At 51.6% G+C, this 15,597-nt stretch overlaps 2 protein-coding genes across 3 annotated transcripts in view; one reads left to right on the top strand and one right to left on the bottom strand.

The window, feature by feature from the left end:
- The window catches only part of ZNRF3 (zinc and ring finger 3), a 130,988-nt gene extending 124,742 nt beyond the window's left edge, over positions 1–6,246 (top strand). The window contains exons 7-9 of one of the 2 annotated variants that reach the window (XM_070399695.1): positions 67–169; positions 873–2,618; positions 4,221–6,246. In XM_070399695.1, coding sequence (XP_070255796.1) covers positions 67–169; positions 873–2,618; positions 4,221–4,264 — 1,893 coding nt within the window. In that variant the 3' untranslated portion in view covers positions 4,265–6,246. The remainder of the gene's footprint in view (positions 1–66; positions 170–872; positions 2,619–4,220) is intronic. The other variant, XM_070399694.1, reaches the window with a different exon arrangement.
- Positions 6,247–7,316: 1,070 nt separating this feature from the next.
- Positions 7,317–14,419, bottom strand: CUNH22orf31 (chromosome unknown C22orf31 homolog). Its single transcript, XM_070399189.1, has 4 exons — positions 14,381–14,419; positions 12,436–12,447; positions 10,222–10,671; positions 7,317–9,036 (listed from the first exon to the last, which is right to left on the bottom strand). Exons 1-4 carry the CDS (start codon positions 14,417–14,419, stop codon positions 8,599–8,601), a joined length of 939 nt encoding a protein of 312 aa, XP_070255290.1. The 3' UTR covers positions 7,317–8,598.
- Positions 14,420–15,597: the final 1,178 nt, after the last annotated feature.

Genomic DNA, 15,597 nt, shown 5'->3' on the forward strand with positions numbered 1-15,597 from the left:
GGCGCCCACTGGGCTCCACAGGAAGAAGCCCCTGCCTTCAGGCTGTGTGTCTCCCTCCCTCCCCAGGAGCTGCGGGTTATCCCCTGTACTCACCGCTTTCACAGGAAGTGCGTAGACCCGTGGCTGCTGCAGCACCACACCTGCCCCCATTGTCGGCACAACATCATAGGTAATTGTCACCTGCCTCTCGTGGCGGAAGAGTCATTGCCTAGCAAGAGGGTGACGCCTGCTGCAGGCTGGTGAGCGGCATTGCCCTCTGGACTGGAGGTGTGGGCGCCTCGGGTGTGGAGGCTACCAGCCTCCAAACACTGCGGAGAGCCTGGCATGAAGACTCGCCCTGAGTTTGAGTTTTGGCTTTCACACGAACCCGCGTCCTGGCCTGTCCAGGCCTCAGGCCCGCAATCTCTTTAGAGGGAATGACGGCAGTGGTGCTTGCCCGTGCCCAGTACTGCGGAGCTGTTCCCGGGCCACGGGGGATGGTGACTGGGAGTGGCAGGGTCGTGCTGCTGCTGCTGCTGTCACTGTGGTATTGGGTGGCGGGCCTGGATCGCAGGGTGCACTCCAGGTGGCTGCGTTGCCATGAGGGACAGTACCTTCCATCTTGGTAGCCCTGTTGCCCTCTGCAAACTCCTGTGGTGCCTTTGTGGGGCAGAGCAGTGGGAGGTGGGGGATGAGCCCTGATGGGAGTGACCACCTTTCAGAGAAGCAGGTCAGTCATTCTCTGCCAGTGAGGCCGTTTGGTGACAGCTTAGAGCAGCTAAGGGTTGTGAAATGGGCCCCGAGGTATGTGACCAACCCTGCTGCTTCGGTCTTTGCCCTGACCTCTATGTCCCTCTAGCCCTGCTGACTCTGTTTCCTCCACCTTTCCCCAGAGCAAAAGGGGAACCCAAGCGCTGTTTGTGTGGAGACCAGTAACCTCGCACGCAGCCGGCAGCAGAGGGTGATCTTGCCGGTGCACTACCCCGGCCGCGTGCACAGGACCAACGCCATCCCAGCCTACCCCACGAGGACAAGCATGGACTCCCACGGGAACCCCGTCACCCTGCTGACCATGGACCGGCACGGGGAGCAGAGCCTCTACTCACCACAGACCCCTGCCTACATCCGAGGCTACCCACCCCTCCACCAGGACCACACCCTGGCCCCTCACCGCTGTGGCCTGGAGCACCGAGCCTACTCACCGGCCCACCCCTTCCGCAGGCCCAAGTTCAGCGGCCGCAGCTTCTCCAAGGCAGCTTGCTTCTCCCAGTATGAGACCATGTACCAACACTACTACTTCCAGGGCCTCAGCTACCCCGAGCAGGAGGGCCAGGCCCCACCCAGCCTCGTTCCCAGGGGCCCGGCCCGTGCCTTCCCCCCGAGTGGCAGCGGCAGCCTGCTCTTCCCCACCGTGGTGCACATGGCCGCGCCCTCCCACCTGGAGAGCGGCAGCACGTCCAGCTTCAGCTGCTACCACGGCCACCGCTCCGTGTGCAGTGGCTACCTGGCCGACTGCCCCGGCAGCGACAGCAGCAGCAGCAGCTCCGGCCAGTGCCACTGCTCCTCCAGCGACTCGGTGGTGGACTGCACTGAGGTCAGCAATCAGGGCGTGTACGGGAGCTGCTCCACCTTCCGCAGCTCTCTCAGCAGCGACTATGACCCCTTCATCTATCGCAGCCGGAGCCCCTGTCGCGCCAGCGACGTGGGGGGCTCGGGCGGCTCGGGCCGGGGGCCGGTCGTGCACCTCGAGGGCTCCCCGCCACCCGAGGAGCTCCCAGCAGCCCACAGTCAAGGTGCTGGGCGGGGAGAGCCTTGGCCGGGCCCTGCCTCTCCCTCCGGGGACCAGCTGTCCGCCTGCAGCCTGGAGATGAACTACAGCAGCAACTCCTCCCTGGAGCACGGGGGGCCCAACAGCTCTACCTCAGAAGTGGGGCTCGAGGCTTCTGGGGCCGCCCCAGACCTCAGGAGGACCTGGAAGGGGAGCCGCGAGGGGCCGTCGTGTGCCTGCTGCTGCGAGCCCCAGCCCTCCGCACTGGAGCCCAGCGGGGGAGTGGCTGGGGGCAGCACGTTATTCCTGGGCGCCCCCCTCTGTGAGGGCTGTGGCCCCACAGGTGTGGAGTCCCAGCCGGGAGGCTCCCAGGGCCTGTGTGGCCTGCACCCAGACCATTTGCCCAGGACAGATGGGGTGAAATATGAGGGCCTGCCCTGCTGCTTCTATGAAGAGAAGCAGGTGGCCCACGGCGGCGGAGGGGGCAGCGGCTGCTACACTGAGGACTGCTCGGTGAGCGTGCAGTACACGCTTGCCCAAGAGCCCCCACCCAGCTGCCACCCGGGGGCCCGGGACTTGAGCCAGCGCATCCCCATCATTCCAGAGGATGTGGACTGTGACTTGGGCCTGCCCTCGGACTGCCAAGGGACCCTCGGCCTCAGCCCCTGGGGTGGGACGCTGGGCCCCAACACCCTGCAGCCCCACAGGAGCCTGGGAGCAGCCCAGGAAGAAGAGCGGGTTCTGTGCTGCCAGCCCCGGGCACCGCTGCCACCTGTCCGCCCTCCGGAGGAGGCAGGGGCCGCCAGGGCCAGCTTCCCCAGTGCCTCCCAGGACACTCAGGAGCCCAGCGCCACGGCCGCTGAGGCTGCAGGTGAGAGCAGGTGACAGCGGGCCGGAGCCGGGGTCCTCCTCTCTCTCTGCGGTCATGTTCTAAGGGCTCCCTTTGTGCCGTTGACTTGAAACACCATCTGTACCTGGTAACTTCCAGTGTTACTCCCCAACTCAGCCCTTCCCTGGGTGCCAGACCCATTGGGCCCTTTGCTTCCATAATTTCCCCCCCTGGATGCCACGCAAGCACACCCCCACCTGTCAGGTCCACAGCAGCCCTCTCAAATTTCTCCTGCACCCCCTCCTCCTGGGTTCCCCACCCAAAACCCCAGCACCATCTAACCCTGGGCCCACCCTGCCCCTCACACTTGTGTCCTGGGCTTCTCAACCTGTGAGAATTGTCCAGAAAATTGAATTCCCAGAAAAATGAAACTTAGCAAAAGACATTGCAAATGCAAGTCCAGAATTCTTATTAGATTCAGCTGACGTCATCAGATTGTTATAAAGTTCCCAAACCTTCTGTCTCGGTAAGAAACGGTGCGGTCCAGCACCTTCGCGTGGTCTCCTGTCACGGGTCTTGCCTTCTCTTCCACCTGGGAGCTGAAGTGGTCTTTGTTTTTTTTTTCTTCTTCATTTTTATAAATTTATTTTCTTTTTAAATATATTTTATTGATTTTTTTACAGAGAGGAAGGGAGAGGGATAGAGAGTTAGAAACATCGATCAGCTGCCTCCTGCACACTCCCCACTGGGGATGTGCCTGCAACCAAGGTACATGCCCTTGACCAGAATCGAACCTGGGACCCTTCAGTCCGCAGGCCGACGCTCTATCCACGAGCCAAACCGGTTAGGGCTATAAATTTATTTTTATTTTTTGAGAGAGAGAGAGAGAAACATCAATCTGCTGTTCCACTTCCTTATGCATTCATTGGTTGATTCTGCGTGTGCCCTGACTGGAGATCAAGCCTGCAACCTTGGTGTATTGGGATTGTACTCGAACCAACTGAGCTACCCAGCCAGGGCCAAAGTGGTCTTTTTTGAACATTAGTCTATGTATTTACACTAGAAAACCTTTAATGACTTGCATGCCCTTTGGAATTTTGAAAAGGTAGCCCCCCTGTGGCCGCTATCCTGTTCCTCCAACATTCCTCCAGCTCCTTCTAGCCTCCAGACCACTCTGCTGCTGCTCCCCCAGATCTCAGTTTAAATGACTCCCTCCAGCTACCTCTGAGGTTACCTCACACCCTGTGTCCTTTCCAGGTGATCACAACCCAAAATCACTTTGTTTTGAGGCCTGTAAGCTTATGAGGGGGTGTCTTCTCCCCTCCCTGCCCTCCCCAGTGCCTGCAACAGTGTCTGATGCACATCTTCTGAACATTGTGTTTTCATGCTACCTAAGGGCTTCCAGAAGGTTCTGTAGGTCCAGATGAGGGAGGCTGGCTCTCTAGGAGACACCTGTGCTCGGCACAGCATGAGGAGCTCTGCTTGAGCCTTTTGCCGTATGCACAGTCCGTCCAGTGCTGTGAGCTGTCACTTCTGAGAGCCGGCCCCGGGCTGGGGATGGGCAGCCCAGTCCCTTGTCCCTGTGCATTGTGCCCGAGACCAGTGGTGCCGGCTCCTCCCTGATGGCTCTCCTCTCTCTCCCAGGACAGAGGTCTCGCCCAGCAGACAGCGGCGGCACGGGAGCCTGAGCCCGGAAGGAACTCTGTGGAAATGGGAACTGTACGGAGACTCCAAACTCTGACTTCTTCAGAAAAAAATAATAATTTTTTTTTTTTTTTTAGCTCTGACAAACACACAAAAGTGGTAATAAAGAGAGCCCTCCTTCTCAACCCAAAATGTGAGCCCCTTGTGGCAAGCCCCCCCCCCCGCCCCCCCCCCCGCCCTCCCATTAACAAACCAACAGACGAAATTCTCCGAGTCTTTGCCTCTTTTGATAACATGTTCTTCTGTTTGTAAAGTGTGTGTGCTTGGGGTTCCGAGGTGTGTGGGATTGAGTTCTCGGCTTTGTTTTTTAAGATATTTTATGTAAATGTAAAAAGTTATTTAAATATATATATTTTAAAGAACCCTAACCGCCAACTTTTGCTGAAAGAAAAAAAAAGTCACTGCTGCGTTAATTGAACCACATCATGTGTAGATACTGTTGTCTCCTTGGAGGGAGCTCAGGCCTTTGAAAAGCTCAGGGCTACACCTGCCTTAGAAAATGAACCAGAAACTTGAAGTAAAGCTCGTCGATATGGGTACAAACTCTGAGGAACGATGCAATGCTGCCTCTTTTCTCGTGGCAAATCCCGATGTACAAATCGTCAGGTCTCCGAAGCCATATTCCTCCAGCCCACCTGAGGCAGCTGCTGGAAACCGCTGGGCAGGGGGTAGGAGCTCAGCAGCACGGGGCCAGGCCGTTGCCGCAGAAGCCCCGGGTGCGACAGGGACGATTCTGCCCAGTGCCCTCAGTCTGTCCCCCGGAATCATCCCGAGGGAAAGGGCCAAGTTCACGGTCATGATCTCGGGCTCCCTGCTACCTACCGGCTGCAGAAAGGGATCGAGGGGGTGTGTGGGGACCAGCACCCAGGAGGAATGTAGTTTGCGGCTTTGGTGTCTGAAGGGGCTGGGGACCGAGGATGCGATGGAGCTGCTGCGTCCTTGGGCTGCCTTCCTGGGGGGGGGGCCGAGTGGCCAGGACCCCATCGGGGCTACACTAAGCTCTGAATGATACGGTTCCCATCCATCTCCCTACGGAAGCACTGCTTCAGGGTCATTCAGCCCTCTGCTCGTGGCTGAAGTTGCTCATCTCGCCTGCAAATGTCTACTATCCTTTCTACCTAATGCACTATTACGTATTGGTTCTCCATGAGACAGAGAGAGAAAGAGACTATCAGATAGTTTAGACCCAAAGGGTAGGTTTTTGTATATTTTTCCAGCCTTTCGTTGTTGTTGTTTTTTTAAAAGAGGGAGGGAGAGCTTAAAAACCCAACCCATTTTTAAAAAGATGTTTCCATTATAAAGGGGAGAATCTATTTAAAGCTATTTCAGATCAGGGATTGACTGTCATCCTTTTTGTCCAATGTATTTCTTGTTCTTACAAAAAAAACAAAACAAAACTATTTTTAGGAGAAACTAATCACATTAGCCCCGCGTTCACTAACTCTTCTGGTCACTTGTTTACTCGCTTACTGGGCAGATAATTGGTGCCACCTGAAAAGCTCCTTTGTGAAATAGATACCCTGGGAGCTGGCCTCTGTAGGTGGGGAACTAGAGGCCATCCTGGTTGCCAGGAGACTGTGATGATTCCTCTCCAGTTAGGCTCTCCAGACCAGAACATTTTGAATGAGAACCTCACTGTATCAGAATCCCTTTTTCTTAAAACCCTCAGCCTGTGATGAGGAAATGTACTTAACTCCAAGCCAGGATTTGACAAGCCAGGAAATGCCAGCGTCAAATGATGGAGCCATTTGCCATTTAGGAACTCACCCATTTGCCATTTGGTGAGATTTGTCCTCCAGCCTCGAAGGTGCAGTCCCTTGCGGGGGTTGCTCCCCGCGGGCCTGTGCCCAGCACACCTGTTGGCGAGGGTGTGAGAAGCGCCAGAGCTGTTGACATGTGATCTGGGCCGCCTTTATTTCTCGGGCCAGGACCAGCAGCTGCTGAGGACAACAGCTTGCATTACGTGGTTTTGGGGTGGGGGGGGGGGGGGGGGTGTGAGGGGATGGCTTTTAACATGAACTGCAAAAAGCAGCTCCTCATTGTTGAGATTTTTTGTTGTTGTTGTTTGTGGTTTTGTTTTTAATGCCTTTGAGTGCGTATTATCTTCCTTGTCTGAAATCATACCCCCAGAGTGGCTAAAGCCCCAGCTGGAAAAAAAAAAAAAAAAAAAACCACTCCTCAGAGCCTTAAGCAATGAATAGATGAGTGAAGAATGTGGCTTCCACGGGGCTTATTCAAATAAATGTGTCCAATTCTTCACTTGAAAGAACAATAACTACAGATGGCGAAAGAAGCACATTTCATGTTGGTAGTTCGCAGGGTGGTAGAGACAGAAAAATGAAATTTTGAAGCTTTTCAATATCAGCCACTGTCTTAAATTTGTGTTGGCCTATCCGACGGGCAGGGCACCAGAATCCAGGAACCAACTAGAGTATTGTCTCACCATTGAAATCAAAACATCTTCTGTGAAGTTGTAAGACTCCGCTACTGATAAAGTACCGTTTTCGGTGATCCCTCCGTGGTGTGTGGGGCTGATGGAGCTGTGGAAACTGGGGGGCCTCACATTCTCCATTGAGTACATCTGCCCCCCCCCCCACCCCCCACCCCTGCCAGGGTGTGGCCTTGGGGTGTGGTTCCATGGCCCAACCCTTGTGTGACAGCGGATGTAAACTGAAGAGGCCTAGAACCAGTTCACATGGGGGTGGAGAGGGAGGGTTGGGAGTTCTGATCAGCAAGGTACCTCTTTGCAGACACAGCCCCAGTACGCAGGTTCAACTCAGCCTCTTCCCCTCGCCTTTGAACCCAAGCCATTTGTTAAAGCCCCACCTGCGGTCCCACTGCTCAGACCCTCCCTTTTGTGCTGCTAGTTTCTACTCAAAAGTTCCTGCGGGACTAATGCTTTTAAAATGAGGTCTAAAAGATAATGACTAATCAAGAGTACTATTTTTTAAACAGAACTGCCTTTTTCTATTCTTTATATAAACTCTATTGTGTTGGGTCTAACAAGGCACTATTTTAAAATGTGTTGTTTTTTTTTTTTTTTAATTTTCTCCCATAGCACTTAAAAGATATTTTGTAAAGACTTTGCTGTAAAGATTTTGTAATAAAATGGTCTAAGGGCTCCTTCTCCAACATTACCATTTTTTAAAAATGTTTTAAAAGGCTAGAAAACAACTTATGTATATTCTGTATATGTATAGCAGCACATTTCATTTATGGAAATATGTTCTCAGAATATTTATTTACTAATATATTTATCTTAAGCCATGTCTTATGTTGAGAGTGTGACATTGTTGGAATAATCATTGAAAATGACTAACATGAGGCCCTGTAAATACATGATAATTGCACACAGATTTTACATATTTGCCGACCAAAAATGATTTAAAACAAGTTGTAGTCTTCTATGGTTTTGTAACAAATTGTACAAATGACTGTAAAAAAAAAAAATACAATTTTATCAAGTACATGTTCTATGTTGTCATCGCTCTGTTGGGTAAAGGTCTACACATTCCACAAAGGAGGGGTTTGCATGAAGCAGTGCCTTTTTTGATGGTTTTTGTTTGTTTTGTTTTTTTGTTAATCCTCACCCGGGGATATTTTTGGGGAGAGTGGAAGAGAGAGGGAAAGACAGAGAAACATCGATGTGACTCACACCGATTGGTTGCTTCCTACATGAGCCCCAACCAGGGCCCAGGCCAGGGAAAAGTCTGCAACCAAGGTACGTGCCCTTGACCAGAATCGAACCCAGGACCCTTTGGCCCGCAGGCCAATGCTGTATCCACTGAGCCAAACCGGCTAGAGCTGAAGCAGTGCCTTTAACTTCTGCTTGCTCGTGGGAGCACCCATATCATTTCCTCTTTGGTTAACATAGCGTTCAGGTTATTGGGGATTTCGGTGGCATCATGGGGTTATGTCCTTGAGGTGATGGTAGTTTTTCTGCTCTTCCCGGTGGAGGGTGAGAGGGAGGGACATGATGGTCAATCCTAGCAGTCCTCTTTTTAAAAGTTGGGAACATAGGCTGGATATACCAGTAGACCATCGGCTTTCTCTGCCAGGATCTTTCCTACCTGGAAGACAGAGACCCTCAAACCCCAAGGGAAAGGGGCTTGGAGGGAAAAAAAAGCCCCAAGCACCTAGCCCTCAAAATTACCTGCTCATGAGAGTGGAGGGGAAATGAATCTTGTACCCATTTGTCACGTTCCCGGGGAGGGTGGTTACTAACTTGGGGCGCTCTCGGAGATGATCGAAAGGTGCAAAGTGGTGTTTATTGTTTAGACATCTAGCAGAGAATAGCCTCATCTGTGCGATCCTGTTTCTATTTCTCCCTCTTTAACCTGGGCCACTTCTTGGGCACAGGCTCCTTGTCGACCTCCAGCCACGTCCTGACGGGCAACGAGTCCCTCTGAGCACCTTCAAGGGTGGCAGCCTGGCTGCACAGAGCCTCCCAGAGCTTCTGTTTGATGGCCTTGCCCAGCTCCAAGCTGTACCTCTTGGGGGTCCCCGAAGGGTTCCACAGCATGGGCTCGACCACAGCATGGTACAGAGCCCGGTAACCCTCTGTGGGCAGGCCGTGGATGGTTAGCATGTCTGACAACTGTTGTCTCTTCCTGGCTTCAGGAAGCCACGCCTGGCCCTTCCAGGCTGCTGTCCCCACTTCCCTGCGTAGCACTTGGGTGGCGGCCACATGTTCGGCATATCTGCTCTCAAGATCTTGGCTGACTGTTACTTTTTCCTGCTTTGAACTTTCTTTACTCTGGCCAGGAAGAAAGCAGAGAAGTCAAAGCTAAAACTTGAGAAGGGAGCTCAGAATAATTATCTGGGATTTGTGTCCCAGAGTCTTGGTTACAGCCACAACCAACATTCGTCTAGTAGTGTGTGCGAGCTTACCGAGTTCCTCCGTGTATACCACTGCGTGTGTGTGTGTGTGTGTGTGTGTGTCCCCGAACCCTGTAAGGTCGGCAGGAGACAGCTTTAAAGGCAAGGGAGCGGGAATTGGTTTGCCCAAGGCCACACAGCTAGGAAGTTAATAACCACAGTTGTTGTCTACTGAATGCCACAACAGGATCCTAGGCTCTGTTCAAAAGCCCTTTGCACGTATTTACTCATTTAATCCTCACAAAACCCTATGAGGAAAGAGCTATTACCCCTCATTTTGTAGATGACAAAAAACCAAGGCAGAAGAAAGAGGCCAAGCCCACTGTTGTCCTGAATTATAGTCAAAGCTGGGATTGAACCCGACAGCCTAGCTCCAGGGCGCGTGCTGAGCTGCGCTGGCCACCAGGAGAGGGGGAGCTGGATTCAGGTCAGGCCTCTAGATGCCGAGTCCTCCACGGATGTTCATAGCCGGGCCTTGGTCACCTCTGCATGACCAGTGTGTGTGCTCTACACGTATCCCGGCCTTTCCCGTTCTTATTTTCCCTTCATGTCCAGCACCTTTCATCTGTGTTTATAAGAGCTACTTCGCGCTCCTATAGGTAGTCAATCTTAGCAGGCAGGGTGTAAATATCATGCCCCCAGAGCTGGTGCTTTCTCCATTATACCTCGCTGCTGCTGCCCACCCACCCTCTATCCTCATCCCCTCAATCCTGTCTTCAACTTTAGGATCTCCTTCGCTTCATAAAAACCTTTTTTTAAAAAAGTACTTTTTTAATTGATTTCAGAGAGGAAGGGAGGGAGAGAGAGAGAGAGAGAAACATCAATGATGAGAGAGAATCATCGATCGGCTGCCTCCTGCACGCCCCTGACTGGAGACGGAGCTCGCAGCCCGGCATGTGTCCTACGCGAATCGAACTGCGACCTCCTGGTTCATAGGCCGACGCTCAACCCCTGAGCTACACCGTCCCGGCTCATATAAGCCTCTTAAGTGTTCAGTGTCTTCTAGCTGACATCTCCCTGTGCCCACCCCATCACATTTTGTCCACCGCCAGCCATCACCTACCTCGTGATTGCTTCCTGCAGGCCTCCTGCGCCTCGGTGAGCCCGGCTGCTGTCCTAGGGGCTGCTTGCTCTGGGAGCTGATGGAGTTCCTCATCCTGCCCCGCCGAGTGGCTTTCGGTGCTGAGTCGTCCTTGGGCTCTACTAGCTTCGAGGGTTTTGCTTCCCCCAACTTGCATGGTACCGGGCAGCACTGATCCTTCAGTCGTCGCCTGAGCACCAGCTTAACCAGGGAGAGCGGACTGGTAATGAACGGATTCTTGACCACTTCCCAGGAAGAGGTGGTACCTGGTGCTGGGGCACTGATGGTCCGCTTTGCACATGTCCTGGGCGTCCAGATGTTGGTGAGAGCTGGGGAGTCCACATAGCAGTCCTGAAGCCTGCTGTTCAGTAAGATAGACTGCCGGAGTCCGTAGGTGGGGATGCTGGGGTCTCGCCTCACATAGATTGGATGCTAGAATTATAAGGAGGGGGAGAGGGGACAAAAAAAGACCAGTTCTCAAGCAGAGACCAGAAGGTCGACTTTGGAGGCAAAGTATTCACATCTGTTTCTTCCACACCTGTCTTAGAAATCGTTCTACACATCCTCTCTCCTTCTCCCCAAAGCCTTTTGTCCCAGGGCCACGGGGACAGTCTGCCTCTCAAAGAACATCGCATGCTTGGGCCGGAAGTGGAAGGGCAGGGAGCTTTACAAGGAACCAAAGACTGTTCCTATCTCCTGGAAAGCTAAGGGGAGCCGTGGCAGGAAAAGGATGGGCGATAGGATCACTTCCGATTCCTGTAGGACCTGTAGTGACTCCTCAGCCAGGTCAAGTCCTGCCAAACCCTGCACACTTGCTAACCAGGCGGCCAGGAGCCAAGAAAAGCTGCGAACCAGGGACACACACTCTGGGGTCCATAAAGGCAAAGGCACAATGTAAATGATGCCTCTATTTCCTGGGACCAGCCCAGAACAAGGGAATAATCTGGATAGATCAGAATCCCTCATGGAAGGAAACCTGGCTTTCTAAGAAAGGCCATCTATAAGAACATTAAATCACCTTACCATATTTCGGTTGCCTTAAATTTTATTTTAGCAAGGGGAAAGAAATATGTATTTTCTTTTCCTTTTCTCTCTCTCTCTCTCTCTGTTTTTGTTTTGTTGGGATCTATCGAATCACCTATCTTTCTCTGCCTCAGTCACGTATGGGCAAATTGCAGTTTGCTTAGGGTTTGGCTTACCTGCAGGCAGGTTTGAGCCATTATCTCTAGTATTTGTGATGTCACTTTGTTTTGTGATGTGGGTGTGGGTGGGTGTTACATCATCAAATTTTATAGTGAAATTAAGTTGGAAGGAGTTCTATTTTATTGTCTTCCCAGCCCCAGGAACTTCTGAAGTCCTCATTTCCCCCCAAATGGCTCGGGTGGATTCAGAAGGTCCTCGAGTTCTGAAGGAGCGGACGCTTTGCACGCCACGCAGTCAGAAATGCAGAGCGGATTGTGGGTCCCGGGAGGGAGGTGCATTCTTCCACGTGCAGAAGTGCCCTCCTTCTGCACATAAAGAAGGTACTGTTGACTCCTCCGCGTGGCTGCCAAGGTTAGGGACCAGAAACGAAAGAACACGTTCCTGCAGCCCTGGGCACTTCTCTCTCTGTGTCTCTCCCCAGGAGACTACACGGCCTTCTGGAATGTGGTTTTATTTTACATCCCATGGCAAATGCCGTAATTAGAGCTGTTAGCAGTGTCGAGGGCTTGAAACGAGAACAAAGACGCCTCTTCCTGGGAACTCTTGGGCAATGCCTCGCTCCTTATCAGGTGCTCGTCCTGATGGTGGTTTTGATTTTTTTTTTTTTCATACACAAAATGCCCAAGGAGGCTCCCTCCCCCGGGGGCAGGAGAGCGGAATGATGGAAAAACAGAGTGTGAGTCTGGCAGGCGTTCCTGGAATCGCATGTGTTGCCCGTTTGATTTTTTTTTTTTTTTTCGAGTGTTGTCCCTGGAGTGAATCAAAGTCTGCAGGCAGACCGCACCGCAGGCCGTGGTAGAACCACCTCCAGGTGGACCCACAGACGCTCGCTCGGGAGGACAATGGGGCCCATTCAGCCGCGAGCCCTGGCCTCACCTCCGGAGAGGTGGGTCAGTTTTAGAGCAGGGCGTTGGAAAGGGTTTGTCTTCGGGAAGGGTTTGCGAATGTCTGGAGACGGGGCAGGCAAGCATCCGAATCCCAGAGAGGCGGCACCAGGCTCTTGGGCTACTGTCTCCTTTTGCTCTGCAAGGCGGAGGGGGCAGAAGGGGAAAGTCGGGCCAGAAAGGCATCCTGGGGGTAGCTCTTCTGTTTCTCTTCTTCCCAGCCTCGAGGTGGCCTTCTCACTCATCTGTTGTACTTACTTTCCTAGGTCTTACCCTCAGTGACCAAGTGGCATTGCTCTGGCTCCGAAGGGCGCTCTATATCTCCTGCTTCTGGCCACATGGACGGCGGCTGAGACTCTTCAAATTCCAGAAAATTCTGCCTTCTCTCCCTTCAATAGACTGAACCCCAACAAGAAACCCTGACGTTCCTTGGAACTAACCCAGCGTCATTTGGCCTGTGCTATTTCTCCTACGTCAGTAAAATCTGTATTTATTGAAGGCCTACTGTAGGCCAAGCACTGTTTTAGACACTTTACAAGCGTCATCCCCTGAAATGACACCAACGGTCTTATGAATTTGGACACTGTTGCCATCCCTACCTGACAGTTGAAGAAACGTAGGCACACACTGCTCAAGAACCATGCCCCACAGCTGGTAACCAACAACAACAGCTGGACGCAACCAAGCTGTACACCACCCCACCCTTGCTCTTCCCCAGCTATTACTGGCCGGCCCATCCACGTACCACACCTGCGCCCAGTTCTAGTCCTACCTGGCCTTGTCAGGAGACTTCCTCTGGGCTCAGGAGTTGGTCTGTCCGAGTTGACATCCCAGATCCATCTCTCTTTGGGCAAGTGAATTCACATCTCTGAACCTTATTTGCCTGATCTGTGAAATGGGGTAGCAAAGCGTGCCTCCTCCAGAACCACTGGGAGGATGAAATGGGACTATGCATGTGAAGCCCTTGGTATGGCTCTTGGTGCATAACAGGCGCTTAACAAGTCATGTTCTTATTAACAGTATTAATACTGTGGCCCATTCCCCCGTCTGACTCTTTCTTGAGCCCCTGCTGCCCAGGGTCTGAGTGACATAACCCAGTATTTGATATAGACTTCATCTCAGGTCCTTCCTGTGCATCCATCTGGTCTATGAGGCCAAGCAATGGGCCTCTTGAAGTGGAAGGATTCTGATCTGGCTTGCGTCTCCCCACATTTCTCTTCCTATGATCCATCTTCACTAAGCATTGGTCAGACTCTCGACCTCACAGAAGTGGGATAGTTACAGGAGGTACATGTCTCCTTTGTGGTGGGAGTGATTCATGCTTCATTCGACGGAAAGGGAAGCGGGTACCCGAGGATACGCGAGGGAAAGTGCCTAGTCTGTAATAGCGATTGTTCCATCCAAGGTTGTTCAGAATTACAAAGTCAAGAAGGAAAGACTCTTTGGTTCGGGGTCCTGACACCATGGCAAGAGTTTCCACTGTTGGTGCCAACCCTTGATTCTCGAACCTGGGGTTGAGGCACTAGGGCTTCCATATTGCTCAGCGGCCTGTTCCTCAGTTTGACTCACCACTGAACCTTTTTCATTCTGCTGAGCTCAGTCTAAATAACTTTTATTTTCCACCCATCATTTGGAGCTATGCTTCCTGACATCTCTAAACCACCGCTTCTATTTGGAAACACATCTGCCCTTCTTTGATGCGTAGCCAAGCTCTCCTCACTGTATTTTTAGCTCCTATAATGTTTCGTCTTTCTTTTTTTCCTTTCCGACAACCTTTCTCCTCTTTAATTTCTCTTAGCTCCTCTTCTTTTGCTGGAGGATCCACTAATGAAGAAGAAATGGAGCCAGTTTAGATTAATTCTTGTCTTTCCCCTTCTTGCCCAAATTCTAGTGGAATTGAGTTGTTTTTAATCTTCTCAGAAGATGTTTTGATTTTAACACCCAAGCAGTAAACTTCCACACCCATATGGGAACATATCTGAGGTTTGTGATGTAGAAGGTTTGGGGAAAAAGAGAAAAACTTTGGATGAGAGAATTTGCAAAGATTCCTGAACCATGATGCAAACTCTGAGGACCAGTGATTTAGACCACATGTGCTGAGTACGCACCCATCATGGGCCAAGCATACGAAATCAGGGCACCCTGCCCGCCCTGCTACCCCTTCTCACCTGACTCATGGTCACCTGGATGTCCCGCAGACACCTTTAGCTCATTATGTTCAAACCAAATTCTCTCTCCCTTCACGCCCGTCAGAACAGCAAACTACTACTTCTCTTGAATTTTCCATCACTGGTTGCCCGGCCCAGAGACCTGGGAGACAGGATCAGTAACAGTACTGTACTGAGCTGAGCCTGGGCCTAAAGGAAAATCAGAAATCTATATCCTGCTTTTACTTAAAAATTTAATATTTTGTTCATCTTGAATTTTTGGTCATTCATTTAGATTTTTACATATATTAAATTAAAACTGTTTATTAAGTAGATTCAATGTATTTTAAAACCCGTTATAGGATATTTATTTCTTTATCTTGATTATTGAATTTTGGGGGCTTTCTGAAATTTTGTGCCTCAGCTCAACGCCTCACTCACCTCTCACCCTCATCTTGGCCATGGACCACTCAGGAAACACATGTCGCCAGGACCCTATAAGGACAAGAAGCCAATTCACCATGGCAACTAGGAGCATAGTCCTGTAGTCCTTACTGCCTGGGTTCAAAGCCCAGCTCCACTGCTGTATGACCTATGGATGAACCATTTAACATCCCTGTCTGAGGGGAATGGTAAGGGTGCCTCCTTCATAGGGGCTATTGGGAGGATTGTGTGAAATGCAATGCCAAACACTGCACCCTACCTCGTCGAGTCCTCAGTAAATGTTTGCTATGGTTGTTATTATTATAATCAGGCTCCCCATCCAGTGCTCGCTTTACAACATGACTGCCCTGTGAGCAGCAGTCACCCCAAGTGGAGTTTCAAAGATACTAGGATCATCCAAATGCGACCAGCTGAGATATCTGTTTCTTTTGCTTGTTGGTTTTTAACCCTCACTCAACGATATGTTTATTGTTTTTTGAGAGAGAAAGAGAGAGAGATTGATGATGCGAGAGAGAAACATCAATTAGTTGCCTCTCATGCATGCCCAGACTGGGGATCGAACCCACAACCTAGGTATGTGCCCTGACCGGGAATCGAACCCGCAACCTTTTGATGTATGGGATGACGCTCCAACCAACCGAGCCACCCGACCAGAGCTCTCCCAGCTTCTTGGCAAATCC

The sequence above is a fragment of the Myotis yumanensis genome, unplaced genomic scaffold (assembly GCF_028538775.1).
Source record: "Myotis yumanensis isolate MYYU_CA2020_CCGP unplaced genomic scaffold, mMyoYum1.0.hap1 SCAF_19, whole genome shotgun sequence".
NCBI classification, from domain to species: Eukaryota; Metazoa; Chordata; class Mammalia; order Chiroptera; family Vespertilionidae; genus Myotis; species Myotis yumanensis.